At 46.4% G+C, this 25,951-nt stretch overlaps 2 protein-coding genes across 7 annotated transcripts; both read left to right on the top strand.

Moving 5' to 3' along the window:
• Positions 1-424: 424 nt before the first annotated feature.
• On the top strand, positions 425-8,623 carry LOC147011323 (non-canonical pre-mRNAs endonuclease FASTKD5, mitochondrial-like). Its single transcript, XM_085857022.1, has 2 exons — positions 425-502; positions 6,039-8,623. The coding sequence occupies exon 2, from the start codon at positions 6,071-6,073 to the stop codon at positions 8,282-8,284; it is 2,214 nt and encodes a 737-aa protein (XP_085713148.1). The 5' UTR covers positions 425-502; positions 6,039-6,070; the 3' UTR covers positions 8,285-8,623.
• Positions 461-24,003, top strand: MOGS (mannosyl-oligosaccharide glucosidase). 6 transcript variants are annotated; one of them, XM_085857019.1, is made up of 9 exons: positions 461-502; positions 14,478-14,605; positions 14,699-15,065; positions 16,524-16,747; positions 16,870-17,057; positions 18,472-18,676; positions 21,541-22,286; positions 22,435-22,544; positions 22,920-24,003. In XM_085857019.1, exons 3-9 carry the CDS (start codon positions 14,717-14,719, stop codon positions 23,579-23,581), a joined length of 2,484 nt encoding a protein of 827 aa, XP_085713145.1. In that variant the 5' UTR covers positions 461-502; positions 14,478-14,605; positions 14,699-14,716; the 3' UTR covers positions 23,582-24,003. The 6 variants fall into 6 exon arrangements, with proteins under 6 accessions (XP_085713145.1, XP_085713141.1, XP_085713146.1 ...); XM_085857015.1 differs by lacking the exon at positions 461-502 and adding an exon at positions 10,046-10,198; XM_085857018.1 differs by lacking the exon at positions 461-502 and adding an exon at positions 10,221-10,349.
• The last annotated feature ends 1,948 nt before the right edge of the window (positions 24,004-25,951 follow it).

Genomic DNA, 25,951 nt, shown 5'->3' with positions numbered 1-25,951 from the left:
CCGAAGGAGAAACTCATCGCTCATGTGGATTTATTAAATTACTTTAAAAAAGATGTTTTATCAGGTATATTTGATATTCGCAAATGTGAAACCAAGATTAAAAGTAACACAATAATCCTTCAGAAAGAAGGTCGTTTTGGGGTTTTTGTGTTTAAAATTTATTATTATTTTTTAATATATTTATATATATTTTTAATAATTTTTAAAAAATTTTTCAACGACCTGAATCCGTTTACTTTGTTTCCATTATAACGGCGGTTCATTAATATATAAATAATGTACACACTCCTTTTATTTAACCTCACTGTACGTGCTTACACAGTCGTGAAGGTGGGATTCACTGTACCGTGTACGTTCTTACACTGTAGTGAAGGTGGGATTCACTGTACCGTGTACGTGCTTATACAGTAGTGAAGGTGGGATTCACTGTACCGTGTACGTGCTTATACAGTAGTGAAGGTGGGATTCACTGTACCGTGTACGTGCTTATACAGTAGTGAAGGTGGGATTCACTGTACCGTGTACGTGCTTATACAGTAGTGATGGTGGGATTCTCTTACTGTACCATGAACATGCTTACCGAGTAGTGAAGGTGGGATTCTCTCACTGTACCATGAACATGCTTACCCAGTAGTGATGGTGGGACTCTCACTGTACCATGAACGTGCTTACAGAGTAGTGAAGGTGGGACTCTCTTACTGTACCATGAACGTGCTTACAGAGTAGTGAAGGTGGGACTCTCTTACTGTACCATGAACATGCTTACAGAGTAGTGAAGGTGGGATTCTCTTACTGTACCATGAACATGCTTACCGAGTAGTGAAGGTGGGATTCTCTTACTGTACCATGAACATGCTTACAGAGTAGTGAAGGTGGGACTCTCTTACTGTACCATGAACGTGCTTACAGAGTAGTGAAGGTGGGATTCTCTTACTGCACCATGAACATGCTTACAGAGTAGTGAAGGTGGGACTCTCACTGTACCATGAATGTGCTTACAGAGTAGTGAAGGTGGGACTCTCTTACTGTACCATGAACGTGCTTACCGAGTAGAGAAGGTGGGACTCTCACTGTACCATGAATGTGCTTACAGAGTAGTGAAGGTGGGATTCTCTTACTGTACCATGAACGTGCTTACCGAGTAGTGAAGGTGGGACTCTCTTACTGTACCATGAACATGCTTACCGAGTAGTGAAGGTGGGATTCTCTTACTGTACCATGAACATGCTTACAGAGTAGTGAAGCTGGGACTCTCTTACTGTACCATGAACATGCTTACAGAGTAGTGAAGGTGGGACTCTCTTACTGTACCATGAACGTGCTTACAGAGTAGTGAAGGTGGGATTCTCTTACTGTACCATGAACATGCTTACAGAGTAGTGAAGGTGGGACTCTCACTGTACCATGAATGTGCTTACAGAGTAGTGAAGGTGGGACTCTCTTACTGTACCATGAACATGCTTACCGAGTAGTGAAGGTGGGACTCTCACTGTACCATGAATGTGCTTACAGAGTAGTGAAGGTGGGATTCTCTTACTGTACCATGAACATGCTTACCGAGTAGTGAAGGTGGGATTCTCTTACTGTACCATGAACATGCTTACAGAGTAGTGAAGGTGGGATTCTCTTACTGTACCATGAACATGCTTACCGAGTAGTGAAGGTGGGATTCTCTTACTGTACCATGAACGTGCTTACAGAGTAGTGAAGGTGGGATTCTCTTACTGTACCATGAACATGCTTACAGAGTAGTGAAGGTGGGACTCTCACTGTACCATGAATGTGCTTACAGAGTAGTGAAGGTGGGACTCTCTTACTGTACCATGAACATGCTTACTGAGTAGTGAAGGTGGGACTCTCACTGTACCATGAATGTGCTTACAGAGTAGTGAAGGTGGGATTCTCTTACTGTACCATGAACATGCTTACCGAGTAGTGAAGGTGGGACTCTCTTACTGTACCATGAACATGCTTACCGAGTAGTGATGGTGGGATTCTCTTACTGTACCATGAACATGCTTACAGAGTAGTGAAGGTGGGACTCTCTTACTGTACCATGAACATGCTTACCGAGTAGTGAAGGTGGGATTCTCTTACTGTACCATGAACATGCTTACCGAGTAGTGAAGGTGGGATTCTTTTACTGTACCATGAACATGCTTACCGAGTAGTGAAGGTGGGACTCTATTACTGTACCATGAACATGCTTAACGAGTAGTGAAGGTGGGACTCTCTTACTGTACCATGAACATGCTTACCGAGTAGTGAAGGTGGGATTCTTTTACTGTACCATGAACATGCTTACCGAGTAGTGAAGGTGGGACTCTCTTACTGTACCATGAACATGCTTACCGAGTAGTGAAGGTGGGATTCTCTTACTGTACCATGAACATGCTTACAGAGTAGTGAAGGTGGGACTCTCTTACTGTACCATGAACATGCTTACCGAGTAGTGAAGGTGGGATTCTCTTACTGTACCATGAACATGCTTACAGAGTAGTGAAGGTGGGACTCTTTTACTGTACCATGAACATGCTTACAGAGTAGTGAAGGTGGGATTCTCTTACTGTACCATGAATGTGCTTACAGAGTAGTGAAGGTGGGACTCTCTTACTGTACCATGAACGTGCTTACAGAGTAGTGAAGGTGGGATTCTCTTACTGTACCATGAACATGCTTACAGAGTAGTGAAGGTGGGACTCTCTTACTGTACCATGAACGTGCTTACAGAGTAGTGAAGGTGGGATTCTCTTACTGTACCATGAACATGCTTACAGAGTAGTGAAGGTGGGATTCTCTCACTGTATGTGCTTGTAGAAGAGCGAAGGTGGGACTCTTACTGTATGTGGCAGTTGGAGTTGTCGCTTAATGACTGGAGAGGATTGTAGGATACAATGTACAAAACAGTATATAATATAGGATTTGAAGCTGAGATCCAAGCATCACGAGCTATGTGCTCAGAAATTGGAGATACAAAAGAAACTCTCCTCTCTCACCCATGATGGTTTAACAGCCAAACACTCATCTACTTATCATGGTTGTTTGCATCCATAGATTCATAATAACAAGGAGAAAAAGACATAAAATATCAGAGCCCTCATGGTTTTTGTAATTTTGCTGTATGGAGTTAAAGAGCAAGCCCATATTTATTTACAACTAAAATGGCCACCAGTCTACCAGTCAGCCATCTTTGATTAGATCGCAAACTAAAGTGAGGTACGTGTGTGTATGTCATCATGTACTGTGCTTGCGCCAAGTTTGAACAAAATCGGACCATACATGTCTGAGAAATGATTGGAAACGCATTTAAGTAACAAAATGGCCACCAGTTGGCCATCTTGGATCTGATCGTTGGGGGGGGGGGGGTGGGTGACGTCACATTTGAACAAGATAAGTAAATGCATTTCCGTGAAATGGTTGAGGATGTGTTCAACATTGGGTTTTTCAACTAAAATGGCCTCCAGTCAGCCACCTTTGATCGAATCGTTAAACAATATGATGTGCTTGTGTGCACCGTCATGTGTTGTCTTTGTGCTGAGTTGGAACAAAATTGCTCCGTACATGTCTGAGATATGACTACGGACGAGACCCAATCCATAAGCCCCGTTTCGGACTTAATCCAATGTGGGATAATAAATGTCAGTGTGTGTCGGTCAGTCCATGTGTCAGTGTGTGTCTCCTCCATAACGCCAAAGCCATGAAACCTCGCGGCCTGAAACTTTGCATGCATACGTAGAGTGCTCTAAGGTAGTGCTTCAATGAAAATTGGGTGTTTGGGTTAATTTAAACAACCCTTTTGAAGATAATTAATGGCCTTATTTAGGCCGTTAGTTATCTTGGTTGGTCAGACTCCTTGTCAGCCATTTGTCAGCTTGCTGGGGTCTTGATTCGCCATTCTGTTCAGCCTGCTCAACAATGCCTTGACTTTGAACAGGCCGCAAAGGTTTTTTTTTTAACAAGAAAACGCTCATTAAATTTTTTCCACTTTCCTCACTTATATCATCGAATGCTTGATCATCATACCTACAAATCACAGGCTACATCACGATGCTTATTAATGCCTGGAGACTCCGGCATTTGTGGCTTTATTTCATTTCCACACATGCTATAACTTCGAGAATGTCTTAAACAAAGCCGAATTACAAAATTTAAGGTCCAGAATTGAACTTAGGAGAAGTTCTGACTGCTAAAAATAAAGTGTTCATTTGTCCAATTCGCACATTGTTTGACACTCCGAGTGTTTGTGCTTTTATTTTGTTTCCGCACATGCGATAATCTCGAGAATATTGGAGTGCTTGCTTGAGTGCTTAAGCCACTTGGCGAGTGCTCTACACGCTCCTTGGATGTTCGTTTGCAAGCCATGGCAATACCCGGCAAAAGTACTCGCACTGTCCCTCTGCTAAACACAATCCAAAATACATCAGACGACGATGACAAAATAACTTCAAGCCCCACGTGTCTGCGGTGCCGAGGCTGCTGTTACTTATCAATGGATGCAGGGAAGGAAGGAAGAGGTGGATGGATGTATGGACCAAACTGATGTTTGTCCTCGACCCCCACCCCTCCTTCCTCTCTCTCTCTTTTCTTTCTCACCCCTCTTCCAACTTTCATGAAGTGATAAACAATGGGTGGTTGTGATAAGTTTCCACAGATGGTTGTGTTGTGGTTTGGAGGGATTATGTTGTGCTGTGGTGTTAGTGTTGTGTTTTGAGCCTGGAGTGTCGGAGTGTGCGGGTCGGGTGAATAGGTGCTTTTTTGGTGGTCAGGGCTGCTCTTGGGTTTCATTCCGAGGTTTGAATTTTGCCTCAGGTTTGTCGGTCGGTGCTCAGGTTGAGAGATTCTCGGGCTGATTGCATTTCGGTTGTAAAACATTTGCTGAAATTAAATAAAGGCACGAACAATGGCATCTCCGGGTTTTTATAAGCATTGCAGCTCGGGTGTGATGGGCTCTAGGGTTTCCTGGCCTGAACCGGGTTTCGGGGTTTGGACTGTGGGATTAGGCTTGGCGGTGTGTCCGGCTGTTGAAGTGGTGTTTGTCCGGTTCGCGCGTTCTTTGGTACTCCGGGCGTCTCCAGGAGTTGTATGACCCCCCTCAGAGAGATCCAGTTCCAGAGCGGGTAAACAGGGTTACAGCGGCAGTTCGAGTCATACCTCAAGGGAAGCCCATGTTATAATCTCTTTTAAAATGGTATCTGCTGTTTCAAAGTGATGGGTGGTTTTGCTATCCTGTTTGTGCTGTTTAACGTACCCCATTTTGATCAATCCTGTACGAATGCCAGAAGATGGGACCTTCGCTAAAACATTCACCCGCTTCCTCCCAAATACAAGTTGACCCCCCAACCCTTTCCCTTCAAGTCCCACTCTCAAACACAAGTCCAGAACACCCTCTTCCCCACTCTTCCCTCCTTGCTCCTCCTTCCTCTTTCCACCCCCTCACATCCCCACCTCTGGAGTGTATAGCAACATGTGGTCAAGCATTGCTCATCCTCCCCTCTCCTCATGCCCCACTTCCTCACCCACCTCCCTCCTCTCTCTCTCTCCCCCTCTCTCACTCTTACCCCTCTTTCTCTGTCTGCCTCAACCCCCCCCCCTCTCTTAATATTTCCATCAGTGAAGTGACATGTGGTATTTGCTAGTGTAGATATAAAAGTGTATACATCCGCCGCAGAACCTTTTATGTCGGCATTGGCAAAGTTGAGAAAGCTTGTATTTATGGTAATGGCGGATCGATCGTGTCACCTCACCTTAAACTTTATGAGTCGAGGTGAAGACCTTCCATACGCCCCTCAATGTACCCACAACCGTGAAGAGACAACGAACCGGCAATGTTCAATGGGCTGTTCACACAACCGTGGTTGTACCAAATTGGATATGACATATGGTGGTGGTGGGTGGTGAATGAATAGATTGCACAAAGTTGTGCATGAAGTTTAAAAAGTTGTATTTTCAGTGGGAGACATTGTTTGTTTGTTTGTTTTTATATTGTTTTTGTTAAATCATTCTGTATGCAAAGATTAACTTTACGTTTTATTCTTCAGATTCGAATGCAAGTGAACTGCACAGGAAGTCGATGGCGTTTCTGAATCGTGTGCGATTCCTGTTGTGTTGTGATTGTACAACAATGACGGTCCAAGCCAGGATTTCTTGCCTCAAGTCTGTTGAGCACCGAGGACTTAGGCTGAATGGAAACGCTTCGTCGCTCAAAAATGGCCGAGTTGCTGAATTTGTTGGTAATGTGAGCAACGGCGAAGTCAAAGGTGCTGGAACATTGTTGACTCGGACGTTGAAAAAGGTACAACAAAAGCAAAACTCATCGCCCCCCTCTGCCTTGGGGACGGGTGATCCCATACCACGGACGTGTTTGGTGAATCGATCCGCTGGACGTGTATGCAGGTCAAAAATCAACAAAACTCGTTATGCATTTCAACTGCTTTCACCGGAATACAAGAACGTTTGTTATGATGGAAGAGCCCAAATCGCTCCTTATGGAGAAGGACTAATGTTGCTGAGAACTTCGTGCTTTGACGAAGGAAGTGTGACCGAGAAAGATCTGCTGGAGATTCTGTGTACACTGAGCATCTCTTTGGATTGCCACAAGTTCTCCGCAGAGCCCGAATTCTCCAAACTTCTTGAGGCTGTCGCTCGAGGAACCCAGCATTTCAGCAACGATTTTCTCATTGAAGCATTAAAAGCTTTTGTGGCCTTTGACCTGACGTCTCACCTCCCTGAATTTGAGACTTTTGACGATGAACTTTATAAACGTACGGGTGACGCGGACATCGACCGTCTGCTTTTAGTCGGTGACCTGTGCATCCGTCTCGGTCTGTGTGCACCACGGTTTCACGAAAAGTTTTTCGCTTCCGTCGTCCCGGCCTGCTCGAAGCTCACCAAGCCGCAGACCGTTCAGCTCGCATACATTGCTGGTGAATACCGCCAGGTACCAAGCATTCTCATGAAGTATTTGGAGTATTCGGTCCTCAGGCATCTCCACAAAATGAACACGGAGGAGCTCGGCGTGGTCTGTCTGGGATATTTCAAAGTTAAAAACCTACTCGCTCAAGAAACGATGCTCGAGATGGGGAATGTTTTGGTCTGTGCAGACTTGGATTCCACCAGCAATTTCACTTTGGTGAACATACTCAAGATGTTTCGTCTCACGCACACAACCCATCCGAAGTTAATCAAGGCCATCGGACAAACCTTCCAGCTACGCCTGCCAACGGTCGGCATTTCGAGCATCATGCATTTGTCCCTGGCGTTATCCTCTCTGCACTGGTTCGACGAAATGTTGTTTCAAAAGATATCAAGCGAGATCCTGGGAAGGAAGCATTTGGGTCGCTGCAAGGATGTTTCTAAAATACTCTGGTCGTTTGCGTTGCTCAACTATGACCCTCCGATGGCAAATGATTTTTTTAATTTGTTGACAAACCAGATCAGGAAACAATTGAAGGAGTTCCTTTCATATCCTCAGCATTTCATCACTGCATTAATAGCATTGGCAATTACCGGTCGGTATCCGTACGACCTCCTGAATGAGGCTTTTCGACCAACATTTGTTCGTTCTGCTCTCCAGAACACCCCGATCGATTTGACTAAGGATCTGTTTGCATTGGATCAGTCAATAGCGCAGGAATGCCCGGATTATTCGGGTAACCATCTGCCCGAGCGTTTGCGCCAAAAGCTTCGGGCGGCAGTACAGATGCAAGCCGTAATCGAATGGTGTGCCAAGCCGTTGATTATCCAGGCGGTCTCGACGCTCGAAGCGCTACTTGGTGGACCTCAGTTTGTGAAGGCGCACGCGATCTTGCCACATACGCGGTCGCTGGACCTCGAAATACATTTGAATCGATTTGGAAGTGCGCTCGCTGTATCCGAAGGCAAAGCGCCGGCAGAGGAAGCTCCGGATAAGACTCGAAGGAATTTGACTGAGGTTGAGGTCACGGATGAGCTCCTCTCGCAACTCGTCATCACCCGAGGTGGAAAAACGCTTCCATTGCACCAGAAAGAGGGTACGGCAGGTCCCAACGGCAACAAAGCCTCTGTACCACGGCACGTGCGCAAATTGGCGATACAGATGACCAACGGCCACCACTACAGGTATCGCTCCCAGGTGTTGTTGGGGCAGTCGTTGATGAAATACCGACAACTCGGTGTGGCTGGATACGAGGTGGTGGAGATACCTTACTGGGAATGGTTGCCTATTCTGGACTCGTCTCCTTCAAAACGACTGGAGTACATGCAGCAAAGACTGCATGGATGGGGAATCAAGCAAACAATTCAATAAACGAACCTTTCCTTGTCCGTTTTCATTCACGCCGTTCCATGTTTGTTGATATCATCAAGCAAATGTGATAAGTCATACCAAATACTGTGAATGAGCCATTGAGCCTCTTTTGTGCTTCAGGCGTGTTCTCTGTTGTGTTGTGTTGTGTGTTATGAGCGCAGCCGTCCATTGTAACATATTTGATGATATGCGACTAATTGCGTGGATTAAAAGTACAACGTTCGACGTGATCTCACCAACCGGTGAATCTTGTTGTTGTGTTTTGGAATGTGACGGCGTTCGCTGTTATTGCCATGCTTTTTGGAGAAAAAAAAACAAAAAAAAAACAAAAAACAGGAATATTGTAGTCTGTCACTCCGTCACGCTTTCTCCTCCTAAACGATTGGGCAGAAATTCACCAAACTTGGTAGTTATGATCACCACATGGCAAGCATGTGTGAGAACTGTCTCATGTTTGGCCCCACCTCTTGGGGTAATCACCGGTGGTTAAACTCAGTGACCTGATATGTGAATCTTCTTCAAATTTCAAGTCAATCAGATGAAAAATGAGGATTTTAGAAATCCCACCTAAGTTGTTGACCCTTGGCCTACGGTGACCTTTTGGCCTATGCTGACTTACAACATAATTGGTGGTTGAATTCAATGGCCAAATGAACAAATCCTCTTCAAATTTCAATTCAATCGGATGAAAAATGAGGATTTTATAAATGGACCAAAATGGTGACCTTTTGACCTCATCAATAGGCTTCTTGCTTATGACCTTGCTTCGATGGGATCATTAGTTCGTACGTGAGTGGTAGGTATTTCCATGTTTTTTTTGGTTCATGTTCCCACAAATTTTCTGGAACTAGGACATCAAAGTTTTTGCAGATGTGCCAGCGGATTACTTTATAAACTCTGTTGTGTCGTTGTGTGTACAGCTGTTCTGACATGAGTTTGTTCTTGTGTTCGGTCATGAAGCAAAACACATCACTCTCTCTTTGCTAACCCCACCTCCACCCCTCACCTTTCTGTGTTTTTTTTTTCCCTCCACCCCTCCTCACTCTATCTCTCTCTCTCACCTCCCCCCCCATCTCACCCTTCCCGACTACAGTGTATCACATTTGGTGAGGCATCGCTTACCCCCCACCCATTCCTCGCTATCCACCCCCTTCCTCGCTCTCCCCCTTCTTCGCGCTCCCCCTTCCTCGCTCCCCATTCCTCGCTCCCCCTTCCTCACTCTCCCCCTTCCTCGCTCTCCCTCCCCCTTCCTCGTTGCCCCCCCCCCCGTACTCACTCTCCCTCCCCTCTTCCTTGTACCTCAGCAGTCTCCTCAGACCAGAAGATGCTGGGACGTGCCACATGACTTACTTGAATTAACAATGGGTCCGTGTCCTTTATTATAACCATTTGAAACAGGATGGCTTCAATGTACGCATACTCGTCCCTTAGCTATCTGGCCTGGGTTCGATTCCCGACACACTTGTAAACTGTGAGCCTGGTGTCTCACACGCTCATCAACGTGTGTGCCGTCCATCGGATGGACGTGAAACCGACGTCCCGTCCACCGGCATTAGTTGGTGGACGTTAAAGATCCACCATGTCCTTCGGGAAGAGTAGGCGAGCTATTGCCGGCATTGTGAACAAATTACAAATTCCTGCCCAAACTAGTCGAACGTCAGGCCTGGCCAGCCGGTTCGTGCAGGCTCAGGCCAAGCTTCCGCCGTGTGTGTGTGTGTGTGTGTGTGTGTGTGTGTGTGTGTGTGTGTGTGTGTGTGTGTGTGTGTGTGTGTGTGTGTGTGTGTGTGTGTGTGTGTGTGTGTGTGTGTGTGTGTGTAGATCTTAGTAGATCTGAAACGTCAACGTCTCCACAAGTCGAACTTCCGGGCTCGTTTCCCACATCCCGAAACCTGCTGATGTAGTTTCTGTGACGAGGTGAGGTGATTGTAATCAACGTTGAGTGATGTACAGTGTGTTCGGTTGGAGTGGCGGGTCGTCAGACGGACTGTACAGTGACACAGTACATTTGGGTTTTGTTCGTGTTCGATTCCATTGAAACGCTGAACGTAAAGCAACGAGGCAGCAGGTGGTGATTGTTTTAAAATAAAATCTTTGGAACGAATCAGACGGGATTCAAACTGAGGACCTCCCGAATTCAGAGGGGACACTTGGATCCTCCGCTCTCATCATGACGTCACCGAGTCTGGCATTTGATGGGATTCCCATGTAATCGGACATACAGTACATTTGATGGGATTCCCATATAATCGGACATACAGTACATTTGATGGGATTCCCATGTAATCGGATGTACAGTACATTTGATGGGATTCCCATGTAATTGGACGTACAGTACATTTGATGGGATTCCCATATAATCGGACATACAGTACATTTGATGGGATTCCCATGTAATCGGATGTACAGTACATTTGATGGGATTCCCATGTAATTGGACGTACAGTACATTTAATGGGATTCCCATGTAATCGGACATACATTACATTTGATGGGATTCCCATGTAATCGGACATACAGTACATTTAATGGGATTCCCATGTAATCGGACATACAGTACATTTGATGGGATTCCCATGTAATCGGACGTACAGTACATTTGATGGGATTCCCATGTAATCTGACATACAGTACATTTAATGGGATTCCCATGTAATCGGACGTACAGTACATTGGATGGGATTCCCATGTAATCGGACGTACAGTACATTTGATGGGATTCCCATGTAATCGGACGTACAGTACATTTGATGGGATTCCCATGTAATCGGACGTACAGTACATTTGATGGGATTCCCATGTAATCGGACGTACAGTACATTTGATGGGATTCCCATGTAATCGGACGTACAGTACATTTAATGGGATCCCCATGTAATCGGACATACAGTACATTTAATGGGATCCCCATGTAATCGGACATACAGTACATTTGATGGGATTCCCATGTAATCGGACGTACAGTACATTTGATGGGATTCCCATGTAATCGGACATACAGTACATTTGATGGGATTCCCATGTAATCGGACATACAGTACATTTGATGGGATTCCCATATAATCCGGAATACAGTACATTTAATGGCATTCCCATGTAATCGGACATACAGTACATTTGATGGGATTCCCATGTAATCGGACGTACAGTACATTTGATGGGATTCCCATGTAATCGGACGTACAGTACATTTGATGGGATTCCCATGTAATCGGACGTACAGTACATTTGATTGGATACCCATTTAATCGGACATACAGTACATTTAATGGGATTCCCATGTAATCGGACATACAGTACATTTAATGGGATTCCCATGTAATCGGACATACAGTACATTTGATGGGATTCCCATGTAATCGGACATACAGTACATTTGATGGGATTCCCATGTAATCGGACATACAGTACATTTGATGGGATTCCCATGTAATCGGATGTACAGTACATTTGATGGGATTCCCATGTAATCAGACGTACAGTATATTTGATGGCATTCCCATGTAATCGGACATACAGTACATTTGATGGGATTCCCATGTAATCGGATGTACAGTACATTTGATGGGATTCCCATGTAATCAGACGTACAGTATATTTGATGGGATTCCCATGTAATCAGATGTACAGTACATTTGATTGGATTCCCATGTAATCGGACAAACAGTACATTTAATGGGATTCGCATGTAATCGGACATACAGTACATTTAATGGGATTCCCATGCAATCGGACATACAGTACATTTGATGGGATTCCCATTTAACCGGACATACAGTACATTTAATGGGATTCCCATGTAATCGGACATACAGTACATTTGATGGGATTCCCATGTAATCAGACGTACAGTATATTTGATGGGATTCCCATGTAATCAGATGTACAGTACATTTGATTGGATTCCCATGTAATCAGACGTACAGTACATTTAATGGGATTCCCATGTAATCGGACAAACAGTACATTTAATGGGATTCGCATGTAATCGGACATACAGTACATTTAATGGGATTCCCATGTAATCGGACATACAGTACATTTGATGGGATTCCCATGTAATCGGACATACAGTACATTTGATGGGATTCCCATGTAATCAGACATACAGTACATTTAATGAGATTCCCATGTAATCTGACATACAGTACATTTGATGGGATTCCCATGTAATCGGACATACAGTACATTTGATGGGATTCCCATGTAATCGGATGTACAGTACATTTGATGGGATTCCCATGTAATCAGACGTACAGTATATTTGATGGCATTCCCATGTAATCGGACATACAGTACATTTGATGGGATTCCCATGTAATCGGATGTACAGTACATTTGATGGGATTCCCATGTAATCAGACGTACAGTATATTTGATGGGATTCCCATGTAATCAGATGTACAGTACATTTGATTGGATTCCCATGTAATCAGACGTACAGTACATTTAATGGGATTCCCATGTAATCGGACAAACAGTACATTTAATGGGATTCGCATGTAATCGGACATACAGTACATTTAATGGGATTCCCATGTAATCGGACATACAGTACATTTGATGGGATTCCCATTTAACCGGACATACAGTACATTTAATGGGATTCCCATGTAATCGGACATACAGTACATTTGATGGGATTCCCATGTAATCAGACGTACAGTATATTTGATGGGATTCCCATGTAATCAGATGTACAGTACATTTGATTGGATTCCCATGTAATCAGACGTACAGTACATTTAATGGGATTCCCATGTAATCGGACAAACAGTACATTTAATGGGATTCGCATGTAATCGGACATACAGTACATTTAATGGGATTCCCATGTAATCGGACATACAGTACATTTGATGGGATTCCCATTTAACCGGACATACAGTACATTTAATGGGATTCCCATGTAATCGGACATACAGTACATTTGATGGGATTCCCATGTAATCGGACATACAGTACATTTGATGGGATTCCCATGTAATCGGACGTACAGTACATTTGATGGGATTCCCATGTAATCGGACGTACAGTACATTTAATGGGATTTTGAGTATGCGGAGCAGAGCCTGCATAGTTGTGAGTTTCTGGAGTGAAGTGGCAAGTCCGTGGGGTGGAATGCATTTGATGTTGATGGAAGTTGTTGGGGCGGAGCCCGTGGGGTTGCGAGTCCTTTGGGCGGAGCCCGGGGAGCTGCGAGTCCTTTGGGCGGAGCCCGGGGAGCTGCGAGTCCTTTGGGCGGAGCCCGGGGAGCTGCGAGTCCTTTGGGCGGAGCCCGGGGAGCTGCGAGTCCTTTGGGCGGAGCCCGCGCCGTTGCCAGCCTGCGCAGTCGAAGCCCCTCGGTGCGGGGCCCGTGCTTTTGAGGCCCCTCGGGGTGGGGCCTGTGCTTTCGAGGCCCTCGGGGCGGGGCCCGTGCTTTCGATGCCCCTCGGGGCGGGGCCCGAGCCGTCTTGGTCCCTCGGGGCGGGGTCCGCGCAGTCTCGGTCCCTCGGGGCGGGGCCCGCGCAGTCTCGGTCCCTCGGGGCGGGGCCCGCGCAGTCTCGGTCCCTCGGGGCGGGGCCCGCGCAGTCTCGGTCCCTCGGGACGGGCCCGCGCAGTCTCGGTCCCTCGGGACGGGCCCGCGCAGTCTCGGTCCCTCGGGACGGGCCCGCGCAGTCTCGGTCCCTCGGGACGGGCCCGCGCAGTCTCGGTCCCTCGGGACGGGCCCGCGCAGTCTCGGTCCCTCGGGACGGGGCCCGCGCAGTCTCGGTCCCTCGGGACGGGGCCCGCGCAGTCTCGGTCCCTCGGGGCGGGGCCCGCGCAGTCTCGGTCCCTCGGGGCTGGTGCGTGGGGCGGGGCCCGTGCCGTCGAGGGCCCATAGGGCGGGGTGTGCGCAGTCACGTGTCTGCAGACCGGAGTCTGTGGAGCGAAGAGAGTTGAGCCCATGGAATATGTGGAGTTGTGAGTTTCTGGAGCCGAGGTCAAACAACGTGGATGAAGGGAATGATGGGGTGCTATCTAAATGCTTGATCTCCGGCGATGCTAATTGTTGTAATTGACAGGACAGCAAATCTAAACACACACAGTGTGAGATGGTTATCTGCTGTAATGAAATGATCCCTTCTCTTGTGACGTACAATGCTATTCTCTTGACATGCTCTCAATTTTTCACTGTTCCAAACTTCTCCAATAAATCCAAAGATGTTTTTCTCAGGAGGCAACATCGATTGAACGGATTGGCAGCACACTCTCACTCATCGATAGTACATCTGCCTGAATTTTCTCCTCTTGCTGTGTCAAGCACAATCACCAGTCTTATTTTTCCATGGTGCCTTTTGAGAGGTCAGGCGTTAGGTGACAGCACAACCAAATGATGTACATCCTGCTGTGCCACCTCCTTGTTCTCGTTTGACTGGTTTCCTTTTCATCTCACAGAAGGGACATCAAGCAACCATGCCAGCCACCAGACACCGAGCTGCGCGGCGCAGCCATAGGGACCAGCCGGACGGTGAAGGAGTCAGGACGGGACGGACGTCTCAATCTCACCGTGGTCAGCGGAACCTGAGCAGCATCCTCCTTAACATGGGCATGGTGCTCGGAATCTTGAGCATCCTGTGGTTTTGTTGGGCCACATATATGCGATGGTGGCTTGCCGCACAAGTGGTCACTCCTCATTCCTCACCAGCAATCCTTCCTGACGGCGCCACCCGTGCTTCGGTCTCACCGCTTCGCTTTTGGGGAACGTACCGACCACAGGTCTATTTCGGGATGAAGACCCGCAGCCCTAAATCACTAGTAACTGGTATGTGAATTGATCATGAAAGCATGTCTCACTTGTTAGTTAGTTAGTTGGTGTATGCGAGTTGCATCACTCCAATGTGATGGCAGATTTTTTATGACTACCTCCCACCACCGAAGGTTATGTTTTCCTCCCTGTTTGACGGTCTGTGAGCAGGATATCTCAGTACGTTGTGGACAGGTTGGGAGTGTGACAAGAACGAATTGATTCGATTTTGGTGAAGATCTCGATCCGGATCTGGATATGAAGATTAAAAATCTTTTTGTGGATAAAAAAAAACGTTGTGGACGAGTTCTGATTCAGATCCGACCTCTTGGTGGGATACAAAACGTGAACTGTTCAGCCTGGCGGAGGTATGCGCTCGAGCCGAGTGCCGTTCTAGTTATTGAAGGGACATGCTAGTACCGGCTGCCTTCAAATTACCTGCTTGCCTTTTTTCAGATCTCCTTGTTTAAAGGTTTCTTGTGTCACAATTTTACCATTCGAGAGGAAATGTTTTAATCTGCACATAGGTCTTCTTCTTGCATACAGCAAATCCTGATCCGACGTACCATACTCTGTTGCAGAGCGTTGGTGTTGCTGAATAAGTTTCTCGGCCAGGTTTGATTTGCCATCCCTCTCCCAGCAGTAGTTAGGGGAGGAATTTGCAATTTGTTCATGGTGCCGGTCGGTGATGCCTCGTCTACTCCAAACGAAGGACACCATGGGATGTCCTTTAACGTCCATCAACGAATGCCGGCAGGTGGGACGCCCTGTTTTTAACGTCCATCCAAGGGCCAGCACGCACATTGATGAATCGCCCTGCCTGTGAAACACCAGGATGGCAGTTGATAGCTGGGCCGAGATTCAAACTCAGGCAAGACGGCATGGAGGCGAGTGTGCGTACTTCTCGGCGATCCTGCCAGCAGCTCACGTGTCCAATTCCAAATTAGACAGCCAAGTGAGTGCTGTCTGTCGTCTGGTGGATTGCCTTGAATCCTTCGTTGAATTTTCTTCGTTCACATTTGTTCATGATGTGGGAGATAATTTTGTCTAGGTGTCCACAGTTGCATGCTGGCATGTGCTCAACTATTTTTTTTTTTATACTTATGGAGTTGGTACGACGTCCTTGCTTGGAGAGTTCCAGTTTAGTGTGGCCCATTGTTTTTGGGGGATGTCAAAACCTGGAGGCCTGGAAAGTGTGTTTGGAAGGTTCTGCAGCTCCTCGTTGAGTGGGCACCTCGGGATCATGGAAAGGTAGGCAGACCTGAGGTTGTGTTGAGTTTCTGGTTTCACTCCAGCCGGTTGGATCATTGCTTTCGGCCAGTCCTTGAAGGTGACAGATGCTTACAGTACCACCAGGAGGCCATGTTCTCGGGTTTGTTTGATTTTATTATCCTGGAAAAGTGTGAAAGCAATCCTCGTGTGCTTTTGTTTGTTTGTTTTCATCGTCGTGTCGAACTCGCTCGATACTATTTGCAGGCCTTATGTGGATGGAGCAAGGGCAAAGTGTGCCAGGGTCCTTGCGGCACGCTTGTGACCAGGGAGACGATCTGGAACGATATGGTTGGCTGGCACACGACGGCGTTAACTTTGGGCAGCAGGAAATCCTGGAACGAGATTTCTCTCTCTCGACGGATTACGTGAAACGGCCTGGTGGAGAACATGGTGGAGATTGGAGTTGGAGGATTGCTGTGAAGCAGAAGGTATGACTTTTTTTTCCTTCCACCTGGATGTTTGATTGATCCGGGCTGATACTTTGGGCTGTTTCTGGGCCTCAGGTCACGATTCAAATCCAAAGCGACGATGACTTTTTCTTTGCTTGCAGCGTAACGGAAAGCCCAGGCTCGTGTCGTTGTTGTTGTACATTGCGACGGATGGGGATGGTTATTTGGAGCCGAGCGTTCAACGTGATCGGCTATTCCACGTCGATGGAAGAACCGACGAGCTGGGCAGCTTCCGGCTCATGTTCGGAGAGCCAATGACGTCCGGAACGGATCGGCGTACACCCGCAAAGTAGGCTCAAGGACACTTGCCGGGGTTTTGGCAGTTGATTGCATCAGTCGACATGACTGCATTGCTGATAATTACTCAACATTCCTCAATACTATCCATTTCGTTTTCAAATGAATGATCTATTATTGTGGGTGTAAGGATGGAACCTTTCCACTTGAACTGAGAACCCGTTATTACTTATTCGTGTTGGCCATGTGTGGGAACACCAACTTCACAAGGAAACACAAGGAAATCTGACACAGGTGGAGGCCATTCAACCCATCATGCCTGCGCCACATCAACACCACACTCATTTATCAACACAAGATCAAAAGAAGAAAATGCAAAATGTTTGTTTTTTTCCAGGGGAGGGGACATGGGTTTGGGTAAAAACACACATCAAACACACAACCCCCCTTGACGAGACCCCCACCAACAGCACTCCGTACACAATCACCCATCAATACTCAAACTACCTAAAAGTCTTATCAACATCCCCGTACCCCTCTATCTCCATAACTTCCAGGTACCTATCCAATTCTAATTTAAACTTATCTACTGTTTCTGCTGCCACAACCTTTCCAGGGAGACCATTCCATGCATTAACTACTCTCTGAGTGAAACACCTCTATGTTACTACCATCTTAAGTCTCCTCTTCTTTTCTCTTAGGCAATGGTCCCCTGGTCCTATCACTGTCTACTCTGCTGAATCATTAATCTTCACTTATTTTATCTCTACCTTTCATTATCTTAAACATCTCTATCATATCTCCTCGTAACCACCTCCTTTCTAGTGAATAAAGCCCTGTCTCCTTCAGCCGCTCCTCATAGCTGAGTCGAGCTCGGCCCGGAATCAATCGAGTCGCCCTGTGCTGAACCCTCTCTACGGCGTCTCTGTCCTTCCTGAGTTGTGATGACCAAAACTGCACATAATATTCTCGATGTGGCCGTCACGAACTTCCTGTACAATGTTAAAACTACATCTTGATTTATACATGATCCCGCTCCGAATACGACCTAACACCCTATTTGATTTACCTATAGCTGCTTGGCACTGTGCTGCTCGCTCACCTCCCGTATCTATTACCACCCCCAACTTGCAACTTGGGCCACCTGCCTCATGGCTATCAAAGATTCCAGTCACTGTAACGCAGGCCATTGCACATCGGTTCCTTGTCATTATTATGATTATCATTATTATTATTATTATTATACATGAGGAAGGCTCGGTATCACGGGGACTGAGGAAGTGTTTCTGGATGGGTTCGAAAAAGGGGTGATGCAAATGAGTGGAGACTACTTTGAGACTTTCAAGTCTTATCTTTCACAGATCTGTGGAGCTCGTCTCTCAAACATGATGGAAGCGGATTATCAGATGTGCTTTTATAGTTTGTTACAATGCGGTGTATTTTGTAATTTTGCTTCATCCTGGCAGGTACGGCATGCTGGAAGCACCGTGTGTGGGCTTGGAGCACTTGACAGAAGTAGTGCAGGCCGGGTTAATACGTACAACGTTCACAGATGCTGGAGAGAGCGTCCCCATCGTGAGCGTGAGCAAGAGACGCCATGTCACTCCAGACCAGCCGGGAGCAAATTCCACTGTCGTCGTACATCAGGTCACAGCTCGCATTCCCTTCCAGGTAACGAGCAGGATTAACCCGTCTCACCTATTTTGTATTCTATCAATGTTCCTCAAAGATTGTGCAGTCGAGCTGTTTGGGTATCTGTAAGTTTTGTGTTTTGTGTATGAGTGAATGAACCTTCATAAGTATAGGCACAGAATCCATGCTTGCAATGAAAACTGTGCTGTGGGAAGCAAGGCCGTCAATATCGTTGGGATGTCCCATGATGAAACGGTGCGCAGGCCTGTTACCCTCACATCGCAGCAGGTTGGTGACCTCTCCGTGCTATAATCACCTCCTTTTTGGTCTTGCACACTCTCCCTTGTCTTGGCTCTGTTCCTCCTAGTTTTCTACAGGATGTACTCGGTCTGCCAGTATCCCTCTTCTTGGTCACCTCACAAAATCCAGGTTCACTGCTCACCTCCACTCATTTGTTCCTCTTTTCTCTCACCTGTAGAACCAACTTCCCCAGTCTGTCTGTTCAGTCCCATTCTTCCTTCCAGGGCTTCAATACAGCTGTTCACCACTACCTCAGGTCATCTCCCATCCATACTCATGATCTCTTGTACCCCAAATGGCCCCATTCCCAAACTCTCCACTTTTCCAGGTTAATATAATCCCCCCCCCCCGCCCCCATCCCCACCTCTTCTTGTTTGTTACTTGTCGGTTGGTTTGTTCCTTTTCTGTTTCATCCCCGCTTTCCCTTTCATCTTCTTGCTATGTTTCCTTCAGCTTGTGTGCAGCTTGTTCACTGTGACATGTCCTTCTCCCACTTCCCTTCATCTTGCTCTCAGTTCCACTCTGTTGTTGGTGTTTACCCCCTTTCCATTTTGTTACCTTCCACACTCTAGTTCTTCCACGAGCCTCAACCATGTTTAGTGTGAAAATTTTTGTTTTTAAATAGTTCAACTCTTTGGTTCGTTTCTGGACATGGGTAAATCTATTGAATTAACACCAGGCGGGTTGACTCAGCCCGTCATCCTTCCGAGGTTAGCAAAATGAGTAACGGGGGGCACTGCATCAGCGTTGGCCAGCGGTAAGAGTCGTGAACGTACAAGTGACGGGAATACGTCCGAAAGGAGTACGAATGCCACAAGGGAATGGTAAGTTGCCGAGATATTTAGCCAAACAGCCAAATGGAACCCGGCAGGGCCGAAGGTAAGAATGTCGATGAAGGATCCAAGGAGAAATCGTTTCCAGAATCTTCGGACGAGCTTCACCAAACCGAGTAAGGCAACGCGAGACGGACAAGGTACCACAAAGGCAAAGAAGCGCTCTTTGCACATGAGCCACATGAAGGTGCCAGTTTCAGGTGTAGAATCATTACCAGTGAAGCTCCACGATAAGGTGTGCCCTTTTCATCACAACACCAGGCACGGAAGATCTCCGTCGAATGGAATGCGTCTGATAGACACCAACAAACGGCGGTCGTTCACACCCAAATTGTCAAGCAGGCGGATCTTTGGCGTGGAAGGAAAGGATGTCCGAGGCGTTTGGAATCCGAGTCGATCCTTCATTCCACCCGCGACTGAACAACCCGCTCGTCTCTCTTCCGGTTGAACCCGGTTCTGGAAAATCAACCCGAGCTCGAGAATATTTACATATAACGTGAAAGGCAAAATGATGACACGCAACAGATCACAATGGCGTGCAGGTAGGTCCTCCTCGACTTCTTGTGAGATGATTGAAGAAGAATTCTACCAAAGCATAAATAGTAAGTCCCGTCTTGGTAATAACTCAAGCGGTCTTCTGCAACTGTTATAAATCACCCATGAGGGATGAATGAACGCCACAACCTTCCATTCTGATCGGGGAAACCCCGCCTTTTCCTTTTCCCCCGCCCCCTTTTATAATCTCCTCCGCCTTCTTTCATCTTAATCTACGTATATTTTCATTCCAAAGAGCATCATTCCAATCACAAATAAATACTACACCACTCGAAGAACAAAATAAAATGTTAACAAACACTCGTGATGTAAACGAATATCAATGCCATTCCAAAGTGACAACCAGTACAGACTAACCCTGCCGGGGAGGAAAGGCGGTTATGCAACACCGACGTACACGCACGGTCTCCTACCTGGCGGACATCTAATCACGGTAACGTGCTTGCAACCTTTTGTACCCGAGTAACTTCTACAACAACAGCTGATGATTAAAAACTACCGCGGGAGTAATTCACATAATCGTGGTCATGATGCGTTATGGCGTGAGCATTGCACCCCATCCGCATGAATTGGGTTACGAAACAAATCGGCATGTCGGAACAGCACCTCAATTCCCTATTATTATATAGTGGCTTGTTGATCAGATGATGACCGTTGGGGAAACCTCCATGTGGGTCGTTACAAAAATACGGATTTCCGTAAAATACAGGAGTTTCACCCATGGTTTCTGGGCCTTGCGAAGGATTCCATGTCCTTGCTGATGATTGGAAGTAAGCTGATAGGTCTATGGTTAAGGGGATCTGTTTTTGCACCTTTTTATCGAGTGAATTGATGTTGGCTGATTTTCAAGCAGATGAAGATGACCCAGCACAAATGACAGGGTGAAAAGGGCAGAGAGAGGATATGCAAGAGCAGCAGAGCAGGTTTTTAGGACACGTGAGCTGATGCCGTCCGGTCCGGTAGCGGAGTCGGTATCTAGGGTTGAAAGGACCTTCTCCACATTCTCAGGTGCAACAGATACCTAGTCCAGGACTCTTTTTATTGTCTTTCATGTCGGTACAATTATCACGTTTGTTGGTTCAGTATACGTGTGGTCTATCAAAGGTAAATGTCATTTTGACCACCCTGATAAACAAGGTGACCATGTTTTGGTTTGCTATGTCATTGCTATTACACCGTGCTTATAACAGGATTCTGACTCGGTTCTTTTGCTAGGTCGAGGTGCAGTTTGAATCTGGCAGTGTGGACCATCGGCCAGGGCCACTAGCTGGAGAAGCTTTTGAGCAAGAGCTGAGCCAGCACCGTGCAGCCTTCAACCGACGCTTCAATGGTGTTTTTGGCCTCCAGAATAAGAATTACACCACACAGGAAGTTGAGGTTGCTCAGGCCGCATTCAGCAACATGCTGGGGGGTGTTGGTTATTTCTATGGATCTTCATTGGTGGAATCACCCTTTGCCAATAACCCCGTGGCTTATTGGCCAGCTGCGCTCTTCACAGCCGTTCCGTCACGTTCGTTCTTCCCGAGGGGCTTTCTTTGGGATGAAGGCTTCCACCAGCTCCTGCTCGGTCGTTGGGATCTCGGGTTGAGCCAGGAGGTGATGGCGCACTGGCTGGACCTTCTCAATGCCGAAGGATGGATTCCGCGTGAGCAGATTTTGGGTGGCGAAGCTCGCAGTCGTGTCCCTGCGGAATTCATTGTTCAACGCAATGACAATGCTAACCCCCCGACGTTTTTTTGGACACTGAGGACACTTTTTCCTGGCTTGGGCGGCTCGCTTCCTTCTGCTGATACTGCCTTCTTACAGCGAGCATTCCCACGACTCCGCAGCTGGTTTGAATGGTACAACCGCACTCAGAGTGGACCGCTTCCAAACTCGTACCGCTGGCGAGGCCGTGATGCTGACACCAGCCTTTTCCTCAACCCCAAGACCCTCACGTCAGGCCTTGATGATTATCCACGGTATAATAGCACTCTGAACACTTTGCCATTACATTAGCTTCTCTAAGCTTGGTTCCTGGAGCGCCATTGTCTCTATCTGCTACCCATATGTTACGCAGCCTCTTTCTAGGATTGTTTACTGTTTGATGACACGCTGTGTACATTTTAGGGCGTCACACCCGTCTGGTGAAGAGCGTCACGTCGACCTGCTTTGTTGGATGGCACAGGCTGCAGGCGTCATGGCTGACATTGCACGCTCCATCGGAGAACCACATGAAGGTGAGGCCTCCACCATTTGAGCTGTATCGGTGAGTCATTTGTGAACAGGAACAAAATGGTGAGGGGAAACAGGAACACGCAAGCAAGATGCAAAATTCAAGTACTTTATAAGGTCATTAAGTATCACGTAAGAAAGTGTTATACCATGGCTAAAGGTTTTGTTGGTGGCAGTAGAAAGCCTGCGTGGTGGCTGTGTTGGCAGTCAGTGCTCAGTACATTGGTAGTGCAGTTTTTCTCTTAGCCAACAAGTGTCATGATGATGTCACGATGTCATTTAGAAGACCACAACACATCTCCAAGCCAATGAAATGCTATTTTTTTTTTCACACACTTACTATTTAGACATTTACTGTGTGCGTGTGTGTGTTTGTGTAGAGTACTCTAGATTGCACAGTGTGTTGAGTGATGAAGAAAACCTTGTGAGACTCCATTGGGCTGAAGACTTGCAGGCGTTCTGTGATTGGGGTAACCACTCTGATGCCGTCATGCTTGTGCGCGAGCGTGTCCCAGTACCCCCAGGAGCCCCACCACAGACGCGTGTGGTTCGCGTCGTGCGCCGTCCGTCTGCCCCTCAATTTGTTTCGGCTTTCGGTTACGTGAGCCTGTTCCCCATGTTGCTGCGATTGCTGTCCCCCAAGTCACCTCGGCTTGGAGCCACGCTTTCTGCTCTGCATGACGAAAACAAACTGTGGACACCCTTCGGCCTACGCTCACTCGCCCGCTCTCACCCACTCTATCTCAAAAGAAACACGGAGCATGACCCCCCGTACTGGCGTGGATACCTCTGGATCAACATAAACTACCTGGCAGCAGGAGCACTGCACCACTACAGCAATCTTGACGGACCTTACCAAATCCAGGCCCAGACACTCTACCAACAGCTCAGGAGAAATCTCGTGAAGAACATCTTGCGGGAATACCGGAAAACAGGATACATCTGGGAAAACTACAGTGACAGTTCAGGGGCTGGACGTGGAAGCCACCCCTTCACAGGCTGGTCCAGCCTCCTGGTGCTTCTCATGGCAGAGCAGTACTAACGAACATGGCCTCATTAAAGTATGATTGAAGGTTCATAATGACAGAGGAGAGGAAGTCTTAATGACATGCGATACGGATTGAAATACTTGTAATATAAAGGGGTTTGTTTGTGACATTGTGGTTCTTGGTAAATATTTTCAGTCCAGGGATGTTTTTGATCAACTCACTAGGGATGGTAAAATGGGAAATTGTTCCACGACGAGTACAATTAAATTGTCTGCACGAAACTATCTCAAGCTGGAGAAGCCACTCCATCGCGCATCGTCGATCCAGGACGGTTCCTCGACCTTGGAATGTCACAACCGTAAAAGATCCAAGAAGCAGAACGGAGTTGGAATCTCCTCTCCGTTTGTAAGCTACTTGACTGATGTAAAATAAGAAAAAAAAATTCAAATCAATAAAATTTCTTCATTTTCACGTTTCTCATTTTCTTGTACGTACATCGAAAAGATCATGAGCCAGTTACCATGTTGGGATTCATTAGCCAGAGGTAACCATAGACGGCCAGCTAAGATGCTAAAATGTACTTTTTGAAGGCCTTTTTTGTTACCAGCAAACAACCATACATAATAATCTATTGTCCATGGGACCAATTTTAGGGCCTTGGGGTGTTGGCCCTAAAATTTTGTCATTTTAGGGCAAAAAAAATTATTTGCTCAAAAATTGATCGACAGCACTTCGGTTTCAGAAAAAAACTATATCTATATATATATATAATATAATATCTCCTGATGGAAGTGGAGTGGCAGCTGAAACGCGAATCATGTCTAGGTTCCCCCTGATTACTCCATCTTTACGTTTTACTTCTTCGGGTTCCTTTTGATGACTCAAACGTAGTGTTTGGTTTTCAGTTTCATTATGTTCGCACCGTATCATGATGCTGTGTGGACTGTGCTTCCCCGCTGACGGACCTCCGGTAGCTTGTACATGTTGCTGTGTTTGAGCCTGTGGAGTAACTGCTGAAATCTATCTGTCTGGGTTCTTCCCGACATCTTTGTTCTTTGTTCCTTTCACATTTCTTTATAATTTTTATTTATTTATAATTCTCTTTCTTCATTCTAATTCTTGCTTTTTCTTCTCTTTCATCTCTATTCCTCTCTTTCATTATCTAGCTCTCTAAGGAGAAGTGAATTCTTGCAGAATTTTTTTCTGTAAGGTTCACTTGTCTGCGCCTGGATGTGTTTGAGGTTGAGGAGTAGCGGCTGAAACCAGAATCCTATCCAGGGTCCTCCTGATGACTCCATCTTTGCTCTTTTCTTCTTCAGGTTCCTTCTTGGTCTTCTGTTTGATTAACACGAAAAATTAGATTGAAATGTATTGTGATTATTATTATTATTATTTTTTTTTTTGCGATAATCAGCATTTTTCTCAAATTAGGAAATATGCAACCTTTACAGAAATTAAATTCAATATGAAAAATTACTGACACGTTTAGTTTGTTTCTGTGTCACTCAACAGGTCACCAGCTTAAATAGGACCAGAAGTCTGGACCACACAATCTGGAGGCACTGATTTTCTGTCTCCTTCCAGCCCCTGGTTCCTGATGGTGAATCAACTGTTTGGATTGTCAAACTTGCCTGCAGCCAGACCTCCGCTTGAGAATTGTAGCGAGCCAAGTGTAGTTTTAATGCATCCTTTGTTGGGGGTAGTTTCTCTAACCCCTTCTGTCCCATTTGAAACAGATCATGTCGTGCTTGATCCACTCCTCCAAGAGGTTCTGATGCACCATATAACGAACAGATAAATTATTCTACCTGCTCGACAGGTGCATCTCGTCCTACTCCAGCAATCGGTTCTGGGTGTTGGTGGGGCAGATAACAGCAATTTTTGAGAGGAATCGTGCAAATGATAATACAAGCATCAAATTTGGCACATTTGTTCTCCAGGGAATTCTAATAAAATCTGCCTGATTGGCCATTTGAAAATCCAAATTTTGAAAAATTTGAAAAAAAAAAAACTTCAAAAAAGTCAAGATCACGAATCAATGTTGGATGCTGGCTGAGATTGGTGAATGTTTCAGAAACATCATCAAAGACGTTCCAAGTCTGCCATGCAGTTTTCTTTCCTTTACCGCGGAAGGCAGACACGACGTCACATCCAGTGAACGCACGGAAGTATGGGATCCCTCGAGCTTTCTCAGGCCCTATTGCAGAAACTACCTCATGGACTGGAATCCATCGTGCCTTGGCTCCTTGGCCAAAGGCAATCCACATGTTCTCAAGATCTAGTTCCTGTAAGGATGGCAGTACAGATATTGCTATGACTCGTACGTCCGTGTCATTAGCCTTGATGATAATGGACATGCTCCCATCCGTCGTTGCATCCCTGGCGTGTACAAATATTCGAGTGTCAGCTTCTTCATGACAACA

The sequence above is a fragment of the Eptatretus burgeri genome, chromosome 15 (assembly GCF_056783735.1).
Source record: "Eptatretus burgeri isolate ZD-2024b chromosome 15, Ebu_testis_v1, whole genome shotgun sequence".
Classification (NCBI taxonomy): domain Eukaryota; kingdom Metazoa; phylum Chordata; class Myxini; order Myxiniformes; family Myxinidae; genus Eptatretus; species Eptatretus burgeri.
This window is presented reverse-complemented; position numbering and strand designations above follow the sequence as displayed.